The sequence below is a fragment of the Schistocerca americana genome, chromosome 2, assembly GCF_021461395.2.
Source record: "Schistocerca americana isolate TAMUIC-IGC-003095 chromosome 2, iqSchAmer2.1, whole genome shotgun sequence".
Lineage (NCBI taxonomy): Eukaryota > Metazoa > Arthropoda > Insecta > Orthoptera > Acrididae > Schistocerca > Schistocerca americana.
Window position 1 is genome coordinate 634,743,285 of NC_060120.1, and position 15,872 is coordinate 634,759,156.

Consider the following 15,872-nt stretch of genomic DNA (forward strand, 5'->3'; position numbering starts at 1 on the left):
CAAATAATTTGCGATGAGACGATAACGTTACTAACACACATCTATACTGAGAAGTTCTTCGGTATTGTACCTGGTGGACAAAAATGGAAAAATTACGTTGATGGCCACACGCTCATTAAGTATTCCGATGCTTTGTGTACCGTACGTATACTGTCCATCCAGCCAATTTTATAGGCTACTGTCTCGACTATTTGCATGGTAACTCCCCAGTGTTGACATTTTTCGAGCAGTTCGCCCGTGTTTTGATAATGTAATAGTGTAATAACGAAGAACTTCTCGTAAAAGAAATGATAGTAAAGTTATCGTTACATCACCAATAGCCGGCCGGAGTGGCCGTGCGGTTCTAGGCGCTACAGTCTGGAACCGAGCGACCGCTATGGTCGCAGGTTCGAATCTTGCCTCGGGCATGGATGTGCGTGATGTCCTTAGGTTTAATTAGTTCTAAGTTCTAGGCGACTGATGACCTCAGAAGTTAAGTCGCATAGTGCTCAGAGCCATTTGAATCATTTGAACCACATCACCAATGATCGATAGCGGTCAGGTTGGAGTTAAGTGGATTTTACCATTTTACTAATGGGCTGTGTGTGGCGCTATTTCCTAGGTTGGCACTACCAGGCCCAAGTCATAGGTCGACTATACTTCCCGATGCCTTGTGGTCTGCTCCCTCACTGGCATCAATGAGAACGGGGAAGAAGTCAGTCGGTGCATGGAGCCATAAGGAAAGGCAGTTATTCGCTCGCTTTGTATGTGTGCGCTGCCCCAAGTTGTGAATGCGCTTTGTTCATGGAGCCGGCCACATGGTTGGTTGGATGGTTTGGGGAAGGAGACCAGACAGCGTGGTCATCGGTCTCATCGGATTAGGGAAGGATTGGGAAGGAAGTCGGCCGTGCCCTTTCAGAGGAACCATCCCGGCATTTGCCTGGAGTGATTTAGGGAAATCACGGAAAACCTAAATCAGGATGGCCGGACGCGGGATTGAACCGTCGTCCTCCCGAATGCGAGTCCAGTGTCTAACCACTGCGCCACCCCGCTCGGTCCGGCCACATGCATGTAGTCATTGTTGGCCTGCTTTATTGTGGTTTCTGAAGACGGTGCAGAGTGAACTTACAGCAATGATTGTAGTGTGTCCAACCAACAGGGATGTACGCAGTGAATTCTGCCCTTGATGCGTTTATGGCTGAGATAGAAACAGGTACGGTGATTTGTTACTGCCCACTGCATTTTAATGTTATTCTGGAGCGACAGGTTTTGGACGAGTGCACGTTGTTGATGCACAGCCCGCTTATCAGACTTATATGTAGTACTACTACACTGTCTGGCTGTGCTGAGAAGCCATGGTTTCCTGTTTCTAATACTGAGTTGTTTCAGGGTAGTCTGTAACATTTCCTTAGATGTGCATGAGTTGGAGCGCACTGATTTTCATACGAAGAAGCTATGACAGAATGAGCCCTGGAGATCCAACGCACTATCCCAGAGGAGTTACCGTTGTCCTCTTGGTTCTAGGTAAATTAAGATTTGGTACTGACCTGGTTGTAAATTGATGAAATGAGCATGTGTTTTTCTAAAACACAATTGAATTAAAGTTTTATTAGACGTAAAAGCAAACTAGTGGACGTCATTTTAGAAAATTCGATTACTGTGTGTTTCTATAAATATTTCGTTTTTAAAACTGAGTAAAAATTGGAATTACTGTTCCAATGGTCGCTATGTTTGTGGTACTAAATGCTGTAGAATTTTATTGAGTTAGAGAGTTTAAAATATTTTTCTGTCCCCAGTTTTATTTCAGTTATTAGGTCAGTTTTATTGTTCAAGTAAAACTGCACTTTTGCAACCATCTTGACTCAAGTTATTAATAAATGAATAAGTGTCGAAATGTTAAACTTAACTCAGTCAATCGATTGCACCCTTTTATACTGTCCACTGAAGTCAGCAAGCTACACTAGGGACTTACTGTCATTTAAATATACACCGACTGTTCACAAGATGAACTACGGTATAAATTACTCTGAGGCCTACGTCTTGTACGCCGATTTAGGGATATGCTAATCATTTCCGTTGCTACTCCAGTAGCGGACCGGTTGGTGGAGAGCGGCTACGCAGGGCTTCAAAAGTTATGTTACACATTATTATGGCAGACCAAGTAAATTTTCCTGAATGCTGCTCTACAGTTCAAAGTAACACAGATACACGACACCATTTTTCAGCATGGGCATCATATCTCTGTGAACAACGGTCAGTTCCTCGACGACAGAAATCTATATTTTGGTCACAGAACCATTCGAGAGCCGCTGTGTGGACGTCCTCATCGTTGGAAGATTTCCGCCAGATGATCCTTCAGTCAGCTGAAGAGATAGATGTCTCATGATACAAGGTCTGGACTTCCAGAGCCGACCGCTGTGACCGAGCGGTTCTAAGCGCTTCAGTCCGGAACCACGCTCCTGCTACGGTCGCAGGTTCGAATCCTGCCTCGGGCATGGACGTGAGTGATGTCCTTAGGTTAGTTAGGTTTACGTAGTTCTTAGTCTAGGGGACTGATGACCTCATATGTTAAGTCCCATAGTGCTTAGAGCCATTTGAACCATTTTGGAGCCGGCCGGAGTGGCCGGGCGGTTCTAGGCGCTACAGTCTGGAACCGCGTGACCGCTACGGTCGCAGGTTCGAATCCTGCCTCGGGCATGGATGTGTGTGATGTCCTTAGGTTAGTTAGGTTTAAGTAGTCCTAAGTTCTAGGGGACTGATGACCACAGCAGTTAAGTCCCATAGTAGTCAGAGCCATTTGAACCATTTTTTGAACCATTTTGGACTTCCAGATCAGCATCATCCACATCTGTGCGACTTTGGTCAAACTGTTGGCACAATTTCACTACGGTTGGATGCGACATTGCGTTCGGTTCATATAGCAATAGAATTTCACTGTAAACCTGCCTGCAATTTAGACGTTTCTCCCACAAGAATCATACTGGCTTACGCACTTCGACTTGGGACTATGTTTCTATTAGCAGTTCATTTTGACTCCCATACTGTGGTGCAACTGTTAACCGTACCGAAGCAGAGCTTTGTCTGCAGGAAATCCAGAACATGCGCTTCCTTTTGAGAATGCGCCATTCTTGTTGCGCAATGATTTTAGCGTGGGATGACATGTGCAACATACTTTCTCAATTCTCTACGTACATCCTTGCTGATCTCAGAAGCTACCTTGTTCAGCACATTAAACACCACTTTCCTCTATTCTTGTATACGTTCTGCTGCAGCACTCAACTTTGATTTGTAATTAAATACCTTTATGAAGAAACGACGGAATCTATAACAAGCCATTTGCAACAGAATCACTTTCAGTTACTTGCTCTATGACCCACCGTCACACTGCGTCTTCTGAACAAGGAGTAGCCGTCCCCATTGTTTAATGTCCTTAATCAAATACCAGGGATAGTTTCTAGTGCATTTTCGTTCTTCTCACAACGTGAACGCTAATATAGGGAGCAATGGGAACCAAGCACGAAACATCTTATTGCAAGTGCATAACAGTGGGTCTAGTAAAGAAAACTTCACTGTTTCGTCTGCAAACCACCAACTAACACATTCGACTTTCCACCTAAATGCCTTCAATGGAATTTCTGCTGACCTCAGAAATTAAGTCCCATAGTGCTCAAAGCCATTTGAACCATTTTTGAACCTACTTTGAAGGCCGGTAAGGTGTTTAGCAATTTGTGAAATCTGTGGTTCGCATACCCAGCACCCATCGGCTTGCAAAATTAGTTGCAGTTTTAGGGTTTGTGCCAAATGCTGTGGTCCAATTTTAGTTGCGTTAGCTTCCAAACGTCCCCCTTCCCCTCCGCCCGGCTATTAGGCTTCTAATCGCTCCTGACGCGTTTCAGGATCACAGGAGCGTCTTTTCTTATAGAGATCAGCTGTAGTAGTCGTTCGCATTCATTATTTCTGACACAGAGCATTGCCGTTGCCATTGCAGAGTTTTGAGAAGTATTAGTCTTATTTCTCATAGGCAGGGGATTTCTTCTTTGCTGGAAATAAGTTAACCAAACTGTAAATATAGCTTGTATTTGTACAACAGTTTTTAAGCAGACTTTGGCGTGATATTTTCCTGTATCCATCACGTTTGTACAGCGCATGCTGGGTACTAGTCTTTGATCGAAACTGGTCGTATACTTTAAAAAAATTAAGCAGCAGTTTAGAGTGTTATATAATGTATTTTTAATAGAAATCATCTAAGATTTAACATATCACTTTACAGCAAATAAAACTATTAAAACTAATGAAAACGTACGAACACAGTGTGAAACAGAGAATATATTTCTAGAGCTAAGCAAGTATCTATCGCGTGACAGACAAATAACTATCGCAGTTGCATACTACGTAGGAACTAAACTTGGTTATGTGTGGAAAGGCGAACAGATAACACAAGGGTCACGGCCGTAAAATTAAAATTTATTCATGAGGATTATGCGCCGCACCTTCAGTCACGTTTGAGACCTTTTTTTTTTTTTTTTTACTCAGTGTACAGTAATCGCAGCAGTTTCACAAACAGTAAGTCTGAAATCACTAACAAACGTCAGTAAAATACTGAAATAGCTTAAAAATTGTTTGCCGAATAGTTTTCAGGAGAATGTTAAAGAGCTTGCACCACCTTCACAATTACTATCAAAACGTTATGTGAGACTAGAAGTTTTATCGTGATAAAATGTATTCTAAGTGAGAATTGACGAGCGAGAAACAGTAACAGCAATAGCAGCAGCAGCGGCCTTCTGCTTGAGCGACTCACCTTTCAACATAATTTAAACTTCGGGCTAGTGACATATATGATGACACACGCCACAAAATCATTACATCGTTAGTCAAAGCCAACGTCCGGAATCAGTAGGTTCAGTTGACCACAAGAAAAAAGATGCTAATTTCATCTGTGTGAAACTATGGCTAATATTTCGTGGTATATGAAAGAGATTCTTCTGGACTAATGATGAAACAATTGCAAACATATACTGCCCACATTTTCGGGACAAATTATTGACCAAAACTACGCGAGTAGACTTCTCGTTGGAACTTTTGCCTGTTCACCATGTTTGATAAACTTCAACTCTTACATATTCCCACAACTAAAGAAATTGACAGATATTTTACAAACCTTTCAAAATCGGATAACAGGGGTGGAATGTATTCACAGAAGAAACTTTGGGCAAATTGCATTGATCTAAGGGAGCCTACAACGTGCGTTTTTGACCAAAAACGTTTATTTTCACCGTCACAACACGAATTAGTAACAAAGTACTCTGAAATAGAGACCAACTTGTTTTCATTACCTTATCAACAGTCAAGAGAAAGGCATCTAGCCGGTGATTTCCAGAATGAATCTTTCATCCAGCAGCTGAGTGTGCACGTTTCGAAACTCCTCGACACATTAAAACTGTGAGGCAGACAACGCCTCGTTCCGGGGTTTTGCGTTTGACGGGTAATGCTTTTAACGGTGAGTTATTCACAACTCCCTCTCACAGCTTTACTTCCGCCACAAACTCATCTCCTACCTTTGAGACTTCACAGAAGTCCTCCTGCAGACCTTAAGAGACTAAGACTCCTGAAAGAAAAGACGTTGCGGAGAAGTGACTTAGCCATACCATAGGGGATTGTCTGCAACACGCTACGAAATGTGCGCATCCGATAAGAGTATTTCCAACAGAAGTACAGGTCCCGGTTAGAGTCCCGGCGCGCCAAAAGACGCATAACTGAAGCTGTGAGGGCAAGTCATTAATCACGCCTTCATAGCTCGGTCGGTAAAACAATTGCCCGTGAAAAGAAAAGTTCCAGCTGCGAGTTCTGGTCCAGCGCATAGATTTAATCCGACGCGACGTTTGAGAACTTTGCTTTCTTCAAATGAAAAGTATTCAGTCTCTTGTTTCAAAACAGGAGCTACTGATTGAAATTTCAGTAAAAATGTATTTTAAATTAGGACTAGTTGTTGATCTTAGGCACGGTTTAATGGTGCACCTCCTACAAATTTATGCTGTCTAAGGAAAACAACACTTTGCCAAGATGAAAGACACTTTTATCTCGACCTGTAGACTAGGACCACTGACAGTGAGTCACACTGCAAATTATAAATAAATATTTCATTAATAGAAATCACGTATGAAGATTCACTTTCAAAAAAGGTTCCCATTCAAACCCTTTAGAAATATCGAAATGGATTATAATTATTTAGCTAAACACTTACCAAATGTCTTCCATCAGGGTCATGGATAAAGGCAATTACAGTATGCCCATCGTTATTCAGAGCACCATAATAAGGCTCGTTGATAGACAGACCAGTAGACTGAACCAGATGGCTTAAAATTTCAATGCCATTACTTTCTGTTAAGGGCACTAATTCTCCATTCTCCTGGAAAAACAAAAAAGGTATTACCATACACACACACACACACACACACACACACACACACACACACACACACACACACACACAGATACTTACAGAAAGCGAACTGATACTCAACAAGAATGAGTCAATGGAGTAGTAGCTGATAAGTCAGTACACAAATTCCAAAATCAGCTGTGACAATGAAACATATTCAGAACGACATTTTTTTTTTAATTTTCTACTATTACACACTTTAGCTGCCGCATGTTTTGTGTAAGAAAATACATTTCTCAGCAACGTTTTAGAAAGGACTTGCGCTAGTGCAGTAATTTTTCATTGAGGTTAATAGTACTCCACCATAATTCACATAATCCAATAATAGTCCTTGAAATAATCAGTTTTACGCTTTTACCTGACAGCGCTTTTATTATTATTCTCCTGAGTTATTTCGTCAGTCCACTTTAAAGCAGATGTTTCTGTTTTAAATGTTCCATATTTAAATGTAAGACTTTTAAACTTACACACTTCTGTTAAATCATTTCTGAGAAAAGAAGTGGGAAATATCCCCAAAAAGCAGATGTATACACTTTTTGTGTGTCAACTACTTTGGATAAAATTTATAGCCATGTGAGGTCCTCCGTGAAATCAAGACTAAACTCGATTTTAAAATATTTTTACGGTGTTAACAGGAACAACGTGTCTGAACAAATGACATAAACATTTGTAGCTTCTTTTGCTCGTATATATTTGTAACAGGAAAGATACGCCATTGGCTAAGGGGGATAACCCTCTGGGGGACACTGCATTGTCGAAGTTCTATCTTGTAGGCGGAGAGGCTTACGTGTTCACGTGGAGCGGAGGGCTATGCCAGCTGTGGCGCAGCTGCTCGCAGGGTCTCCCAGCCCTCAGCAGATGAAGGGTGTCCCACAACGCCTCACCTCTCCCATGTCCACTCTCAAAGCCCTTCCCCATTTCCCCAAGTATCCAACCCAAGGTGAGATGCGATCCGTGCCGAGGAGTGCGTTCCACGTGGGAAGATATGACACTAACGGAGCGTCAGGGATACCAGGCGATCTGTATGAGTAATTAGCCTTGCACTGCGTGCGATTCCATGGTGTCGACTGAATAGCTCTCCAATTGTTGTGGGATCAAAATGGAGCACACAGAAAACAAAACAAAAACTGAGGGACTTGATGGGACCACAAACATCAATTGTCAGGATTGGAACGAATAGAAGCAGTTCCCGCAACTGGATCAGGGAACTGTTATTGAGAAGTTGAAACAGAACAAGATCGAACCTTTGTCTGGGGCTGAGAGGAGAACATGTCTCGACGAACAAACAGAAAAGGCAAGTAAATAATAGCTACCTAAACATAAAAGGAAGGAATTAAAAGGTGTTGAACCTGAGATTTCCAAAAAAATACTGTCTCAGAGTGAAGGAAATAATCAGACGCTTTCTGGCTATAAGACAGGGTGAAAGAGAACAAGGGAGGCGTCTAATACTTCCACTTCGCGGGGTAAACGGATCCAGAAAAAGCTGAGGAGGAAATATGGAAACATCAGTCTCAGTTCTGAAGATGGTGGTTCTCCAACAGCAATACCCACTATACAGGAGGGTCTATTTAAACAAAGTTGCTCTTAACTTTGTCTTTGATGAGATGAGAACAGTGGAGTGGCTTAAGGAGATGGTGCTCAAGATATCTCCGTGGGAGGAGGCGAAGCTGTTGATCAAGACAGTGACTGACCTCTTCAAGACCGCAAAGGTATCAATTTGGGTACCAAAACTTCTCAAGGATACTCCTCCTCTGAGAAAATAAGGGCGCAGAACCAGAAGGTCTCGACAGAAGATTGGGTGTTAATAAACCAAAACGTTCTGCCCGACGGCCAAACCTTTGAGTCTGCGAAAAATTCCCGACGACAATGCGAGAATAGGGCCGCACATTGAACTTAGGATTCTCGCACGTTGCCGTCAGAATGATCAAAGATATTAGAAGTGACCATGGCGGCAATTTGTCGGCTGCATGTATTGCAGGTAATCCTGCAACAGAGTAAAGAGGTAACTGCCACCCTTAGTCGTTTTCTGCGAAGACAGGAGATAGACGTGGCCCTGATCCAGAAAAGTTATGTGTATAAAGGGGACGTTTCACGCCTCGGAGGAACTGGAAGTGAGCTGAGTTATGCTTGAAATCTCAAGAACTCCAGGATGTGCATTTATATTAAGAAAGGACTTTATTAATGCCGATTGCAGACTTACGTCCAAGGGAAAAAATTGAGCATTTTTGTAGTTGCACTAACAGAACAAAAATACCCTCAAGAATTATGTCCCAGGGACTTGTGACCATTAGAATGAAACAACATGAGGAAGGAAACATGAATGAAATTGTATTGGCCTCAGCTTACCTTCCTGAAGAGGATAGTACTACCCCTTCCCAGGAAGTGTGGAGACACTGAATGACGAAGTCGGCCTCCTGCCTTCCGTTCAACTAAAACATCCAAGAACAGAAGCTTACCATCCCGCTACGGTCGCAGGTTCGAATCCTGCCCCGGGCATGGGCGTGTGTGATGTCCTTAGGTTAGTTAGGTTTAAGTAATTCTAAGTCTAGAGGACTGATGACCTCAGATGTTAAGAACCATATTACTCAGAGCCATTTGAACCATTTTTTGAAGCAAGACTGATGCAACCTCGAAGGGTTCAGAGTTTCCTTCTCAAAATCCTTCATGAAAAAGTTCGTGTCAGCCGGAGACAGTGGGGACCCCATAGCCATGCCATCCGTCATCTCATAATATTCCTTGCGGCAAAGAAAGTACGTTGTTGCTAAGTCATGGCAGAAAAGCTCGATGATATCGGATGGAAACTGTGAGGACAAAAGATCCAACTTGTCTTGTACCAGCACTCTAGTAAAAAAACGACTCAACATCCAGAATAACCATTACGTCATTTTGGCCTATCTTTATTTTCCTGAGGTCTCAACAAATGACTACGAATCAACAACGTGATGTTCGCAGTGTCCAGTTCGGATGCTAATAACCGTGCCAGATGTTTCGGTAATCTGTAGATGGGTAAACTGATTGCGCTAACTGTAGGCTTTAGAGGAACATTTTCCTTGTGTATCATCGGCAATCCATAGCTGCTAGGAACTGCCCAACTTGCTTTGGCGCATGAGTCACTCCAGTCTTCTCTGGAACGCTCCGGCGCTGCCATTGCACCTATTAAGCAGAAGTAACGTGGCTTCAAAACCGAAAAAAAATTATTGAAGCATGCCATCTCGAAATACTTAGAGGGCACAACAATCTAGGTAAGAAATCAGTTTAGCCTTGCAAGGAAGAAAGGGAAGCCTTTATCAAATACAACCTTGCGATCAAGCACGTGAAGCTATCTTCCTGAGACGTGTTCTATGAGGAAATGGAAGACACAACTAGTTGCGCCATACTTCATGAAAGCATCACTAGAATACCAACTAACCCGGAGGTACTCTAAAGAAGCAGGATGGTGGGTATATAAGGTCAGCGAGAGAGAATTTAGATGTGCACCTGAAGACTCATTTCCCTAAGTGCACTCTGGCAGATAACACAGACCAGGAGCCAGAAACTAGAGGCACTGGTTCACAGGCGATGGAAAACTGGGAATATGACAAAAAAGCGTTGATTTCAAAAAAATCCTATGGCCGGTGGGAACTTTTCACCATTCAAGTCACCACGCCGATGCGGTATCCACCAAGATGTACTGCAGCAAGCAGGAGAGGATTTAATTAGATTTCGATGTAGATTGTTGAGGGTCAGCCTAGCAGGAGAAATCATTCCTAATGTTTCGAGGACAGAGAGGATTGTTTTCTTTCTGAAGTCAGCAAAAAATGATCATACCAAGGTTAAGGATATAAGATCGACTAGTCTGTCCACCCATCTTCTAAAAACATCAGAAAAACTGGTTAATATGCATGTTAGAAAGAAGTTAACTGAGGTCACTCTTCATATAAACCAACACGCTTATCAACCCGGTAAGTCATTTGAAACAACACTTCATCACCTGGTTGGGAAGTTGGAAGAAACCTCTACATTTCCAAGAAATAGCTGTCTGCGTCTTCCTAGATATCGAGACATCTTTTACTAATTTGACCTACGAATCCATGGTTAGAGCTGCAGAGGTGCGTGGCACTGAAACCGCCATATGCAGGTGGAGAAAGACCCTGCTAATAAGGGAACCACCTCATCGCGGCCCCTCAGATTTTGTGGTAAGAGGGCCCAGTGGATAGCCCGTCAAGACCTGAACACAGATCAAGCATGAAAACAAGAAGAAAGTATACTCAACTGCGAAAAGAAAGCAAAATAGAAACAGTGAACGGTACAAGGACATTAAGCGCAATGTAGAACAGTCTTCCATTGCAAGGCTGTTGTGGTTTACTACTTGTCACTGTGTTAGACGTTAGACTGTCAAGCGGGCGAGCAGTATTCGAACCTCCTTCGTGTTTCTTTCTCTTTTTTTTTTTTTTTTTTTTTTTTTTTTTTTTTGCTTTATTCAAATTTGTGTCTGTGTCGTGGTGTGACATCCGTTTGCGATAGCGAGGTGTAAGGAAGGGACCTATAATCGGTGTTGATTCTGCACAAATACTCTATTACAGTCGAAAGGGGGGTTTTCGAAAGGAAACCGAAAACGTTTGACGACAAAGCGACAAGTCAATCGAATCCTCCACCGGGTAACACGTCTGGTGTGTCACACACAGCATAAATGACAGTACGTGTGTCATATGACAGGAATCTCCTATCGAAGCACCCGACTTGTACGCCGGGTGAGTGAGTTCGTCCTTCTTGCTCGATTTAGGTGTTCATATGAACGTGAATATAATCACTCCCAAGGAAATGATGAAAACGTAAGTTTATCACGCAAATTGCAACAAATGAACGCAAGAGTGTCTTTATTACACTGTTTCTCTGTGCTCTGTCAAAACATATGTTTTTAACGTTTTTGAGGTTGCGTTCCGTTTTGTCAGTTTGACTCTTGTATTCCTTTTTTATAACATAGTCCACACCCGTTTATTTGTTAGTGTCATTTCTGTGAGACGTCTATGTGGTATCTCGCCCGCTCTCACTAAGCATCGCGTTTACTTGCGACAGTAACGTATTCTTACCACATGACTCATATTCTATAATCATTGTATAGTATGAGAACAGCCAAGATTGCAGAAAAATAACAAACATTTCAATGACCGGACGGACAGTTCATAGTGTTGTGAGGAAAAAAATAAATGGCACGAGGCCGTTTTGAACATGTCACGACCGCTACACAGTCGAGCACCGTGACCACTTTGTTTTCTTTCATTTTGTACGTCATTGATCGTTGCATTTGTTCGCGCCGGACGTCGCATGACAACCCTTCAAGTTCGCCGTTGATACATTCCCTCAGTTTCTTTCTTTTTTTATTATAGAGGGGAGCTAACCCTTTGACCGAACACGCTGGGCTACCGTACCAGCATTAACCACGACGCCACTGCTGTTGAGATTGGCTCAATACTGCACTTGCTTAGTTTGGCCCGTTCACTGTTTCTGTTTTGCTTTTTATCACACCTTCCTCCTGGTTTTATGCTTGATCTGTGTTCAGTTTTTGAAAGGCTATCTACTGGGCCATGTTACCACTAAATCTGAGAGGGCTGCGATGGGATGTTTCCCTTGTAAGTAGAAGGAAGATAGAATCCACCATGAGGAATGAGGAAATGGCGATCAACATCATCAGGGAGTGTCCACGAGGTTTCGTCCCCGCTACTGTGGAATCTAGTGGTGAATGAGGTCATTGAAGAATTAAATATTAGAGGCTACTTTTGCCAAGGATACGCAGACGATCTACTCACTATAATACTTGGTAAATTTGCTAGTATTGTTAGAGCAATGGTACAATGTGCCCTAGGCACTGTGGAAAACTGGTGAAGAAAATAGACTCTAATGTTCAGTCCTAAGAAAACTGTTGTAGTACTATTTACGAGAAAACGAATCCAGCTCACATACTGGAAACTCAAGCTCCTCAGTGGGGGTAGTGAAGTGTCTAGGGATGACTCAAGATGGTCCCCTCATATTAAAAATTTATATTCCAAGGCAAAAAGTACTCTTATAAGCACTAGAAGGGCCTGTGGTAAAAACTGGGGTCTAAACCCCAGGATTGTGTACTGGATATACACCATTACATTAAGACCTGTGATAAATTATGGGGCTACAATATGGTGTAATAAAGTAGAACAGAGGGCGGCTGCTAATTGTAAAGAGCTTGGGAAGGTGCAGAGATTGGCCTGCTTAGCCGTAACATGTAGAATTAGCAGAACACGTACTGTTGGTATGGAGGCCTTTGAATTATATTCATGGCAACGGTATGGACAGGCACGTTAAAAACTGGAAACAACAGCATTCGTTTAGGATATCCAGAATCTCACACCAATATAGTGAGTGTGGTGTATAGGAATGACCAGGTGAAAGCCGGATGAACATACAATAACTTCTAGCTGCTTCAATCAATCTTCCAGAGTAACAGTTAGAAGGTGGGATCAGTGGAAGACCAAACCACGACACCGTTCAGGACACACAGTCTGGTTTACTGACGGTTTTAAAACAGATAAAGGCGCTAAGGCCTCAGTATTCTGGGTACAGCGTAGATTAGAGAGGACAGTCTCTTTAGGGAAGCTGACCACATTGTTCCAGGCGGAAATATCCACTGTCAAAGTGTGCACGAGGGAGAACTGAGTAGGTGCCACAAGGATCGTAGCTTCTGAGTTTATTCAGACAGCCAAGCATCTTGAAACCGTTATCAGACCCTACAACGAGATCGAAGAGCGTTGCAGAATGCTATGAAGCCCGTGGGAGACTAGCACGAAGTAACAGGACAAACCTGCTTGGGTCCCTGGTCACTCAGAAATCACCGCCAATGAACAAGCTGATAGACTGGCCAGGATAGGCGAATGACTCCCTTTATTGGACCGGAACCTTTCGTAACCATCACTTAAGCGAAGGTAAAATCAAAACTACGTAGCTGCATCGGGAGATAGCAAGTAGAATATTAGACTACGATCCAGAAACGAAAACATGGTAAGCTAATAATGCTGAAGTCATGTCTCAAACGAAGTTCTGTAATGCTGAACTTGAACAGCAAACAGTTTCAGCTGATGGTAGAATTCATGAATTACGTTTTATGCTCCATTGGATGGCTCAAATGGCTCTGAGCACTATGCGACTCAACTTCTGAGGTCATCAGTTGCCTAGAACTTAGAACTAATTAAACCTAACTAACCTAAGGACATCACACACATCCATGCCCGAGGCAGGACTCGAACCTGCGACCGTAGCGGTTGCTCGGCTCCAGACTGTAGCGCCTAGAACCGCACGGCCACTCCGGCCGGCTGCTCCATTGCACAGATGGACATTGGTGAGTACAGTGTGAAAAATCAGAAAGCAGACACATTCCAAGAATCGTTAGAATCATCCAGGCAAGAGGAGAGAGCGTTATAGTGCATGTAATGTTTTCATGGCATTCTTTGAGTGATCTCATCTTTCTGGACGGCACAACGGATCAACAAAAGAACGCATCTACCCTTTGGGAACATGTCCACGCCTACATGCAGTTTGTTTTTGCTCGGAACAATGGCGTCTACCAGCAGAACAATGCTACTTTTCCCACAGCTCACAGTGTATGTGCATAGTCTAAAGGGCACCAGGACGAGTTTACTGCACTGGGGATATTGAGTGTATGATTCAAAACCGCCAAGCTTGTCAGATGCAGCAGCCACCACCACCCAAAGCCAATACCTAGCCAGCCGCTGGACCGAGTACTTGTCAATTATGTGGATGCATCCCATGGTGCCATGTGGCGGTTTTTAATAGATATGTACTTTCATTTTGCATATATCATTGAAATGCAACAAGCCACAAATAAGAATACAATAAAGGCCTTGGTCACTGTTTTCTCTATTAAAGGAGCCCCATGATCACTTACTTGTCACTAAAAATGGACTACTGTGTGCATCTACTGGTTTTCAACGGTTTTACACCCGAAATAGAATCCAGCATATTACTGCATCCCCTTTTCACTCTGACTCTAACAGCATCACTGAACATGAGGACTTCAAGAAAAAACTACACGCGATGGGTATAGAGGAAGAAGCGCCTAGGTGTAGAATTTGTGGTGCGGAGAATGAAACTGCACCACATCTAATCTTCCAATACAGAGCTCTGGACGACAAAAGACACAGAATAATCGGGTCGGTACAGCCTGGAGAAATCATGTCTAATAAGGAACTAGTAAATTGTATCTTACTGCTTCTTAAGGCTATCAGTTGACTTCCGTAGAAGCACACGAAGCGGAACCACACAACGAACTCAGTGTCGGCGTGGGCACCAATGGGTTACGATCTCTGTTATTTTCATCTCCTTGCATTAATCAAATCAAAATCAAGGGTGGTGACAGTAAATTTCAAACATTAAGTTTTTGCCCCAGTTCTGTTACCATAAATGCCATCTGTCCCATAGTCCGTAGCATCACGGCATAACATAACTGAGTCTTTGTCTAGTACCTTCCGCCGCGGAAGTCGAACACGCGGCAAAACAAATGGACGTGGTCAGCCCATAGAGGGCTCCGCCTCCCCGCCACTGCTAAGCCACGTGCAGACAGCGGCCAATAGCCGCTCCCTCCAGTTTCGTATATAGGGACACGCTCTGCCCTAGTCCAGCCGATCTCCGGCGGTAATTCGATTGTGCTATTCCGGTACCAATCGAAGCGATAGGTGTTGCAAGTTCCAGCCAGCCAGCCCGTCGGCGTGCAGCAGTCCAGCCAGCAGCAGTCCAGCCAGCAGTGGTCCCCGCCTGCAGCCAGCAGCGGTCCCCGCCAGCAGCCAGCAGCGGTCCCCGCCAGCAGCCAGCGGCCAGCAGCGGTCCCCGCCAGTGGTCGCAGCCACCAGCGGTCGCAGCCAGCAGCCAGCAGCCAGCAGTGGTCCCCCACCGCCAGCGGCAGCACCACCACCACCACCACCACAACCACCAGCAGCAGCGGAGGCGTCCTCACCGGCCAGCCAGCCGGGTCACCCTCCCCCCCCCCCCCCCGCCAGCGGCAGCAGAGTGGGGCTTCGGCCCCAGCCTTCTTCGTCCTTCGTCATTCTCCGTACCTTTCTACTCTGTGTTTCTCGTCGCCCTGCCCGTCTCTCGTTTGCTTCTTTGTCTTGTCCTGTGTTTTTTCCCCCTTCTCATAATGTCAACCCCCACCACCTCTTCTACAGCCACCACCACTGCCATCATATACACCTCCCCCTCCGCCGCTGCCACTACTATCACGTGGTGTGCCGCATCACTCCCCCCTCAGTCCATCCCCCCTCCTCACTCTCCCGTCTCCCTCCCTATTTGTCGCCCCATCCCCGGCTCCTCCCTCCCACGCTTCCTCTCATCCCTTCCCTCCATTCCCTCCCTTTGCTTCTTCCGTTTCTCCGGCCCCCACTCGGGTGGTCGCCCGGAGGGCTACGACGCATGCTCCACTCTCCCCTTCGCC

At 44.2% G+C, this 15,872-nt stretch overlaps 1 protein-coding gene across 1 annotated transcript in view; it reads right to left on the minus strand.

Moving 5' to 3' along the window:
• Positions 1-15,872, minus strand: part of LOC124595848 (phenoloxidase 1-like) — a 190,248-nt gene that overhangs the window by 46,548 nt on the left and 127,828 nt on the right. Inside the window, exon 9 of the mRNA XM_047134754.1 lies at positions 6,221-6,385. Coding sequence (XP_046990710.1) covers positions 6,221-6,385 — 165 coding nt within the window. The remainder of the gene's footprint in view (positions 1-6,220; positions 6,386-15,872) is intronic.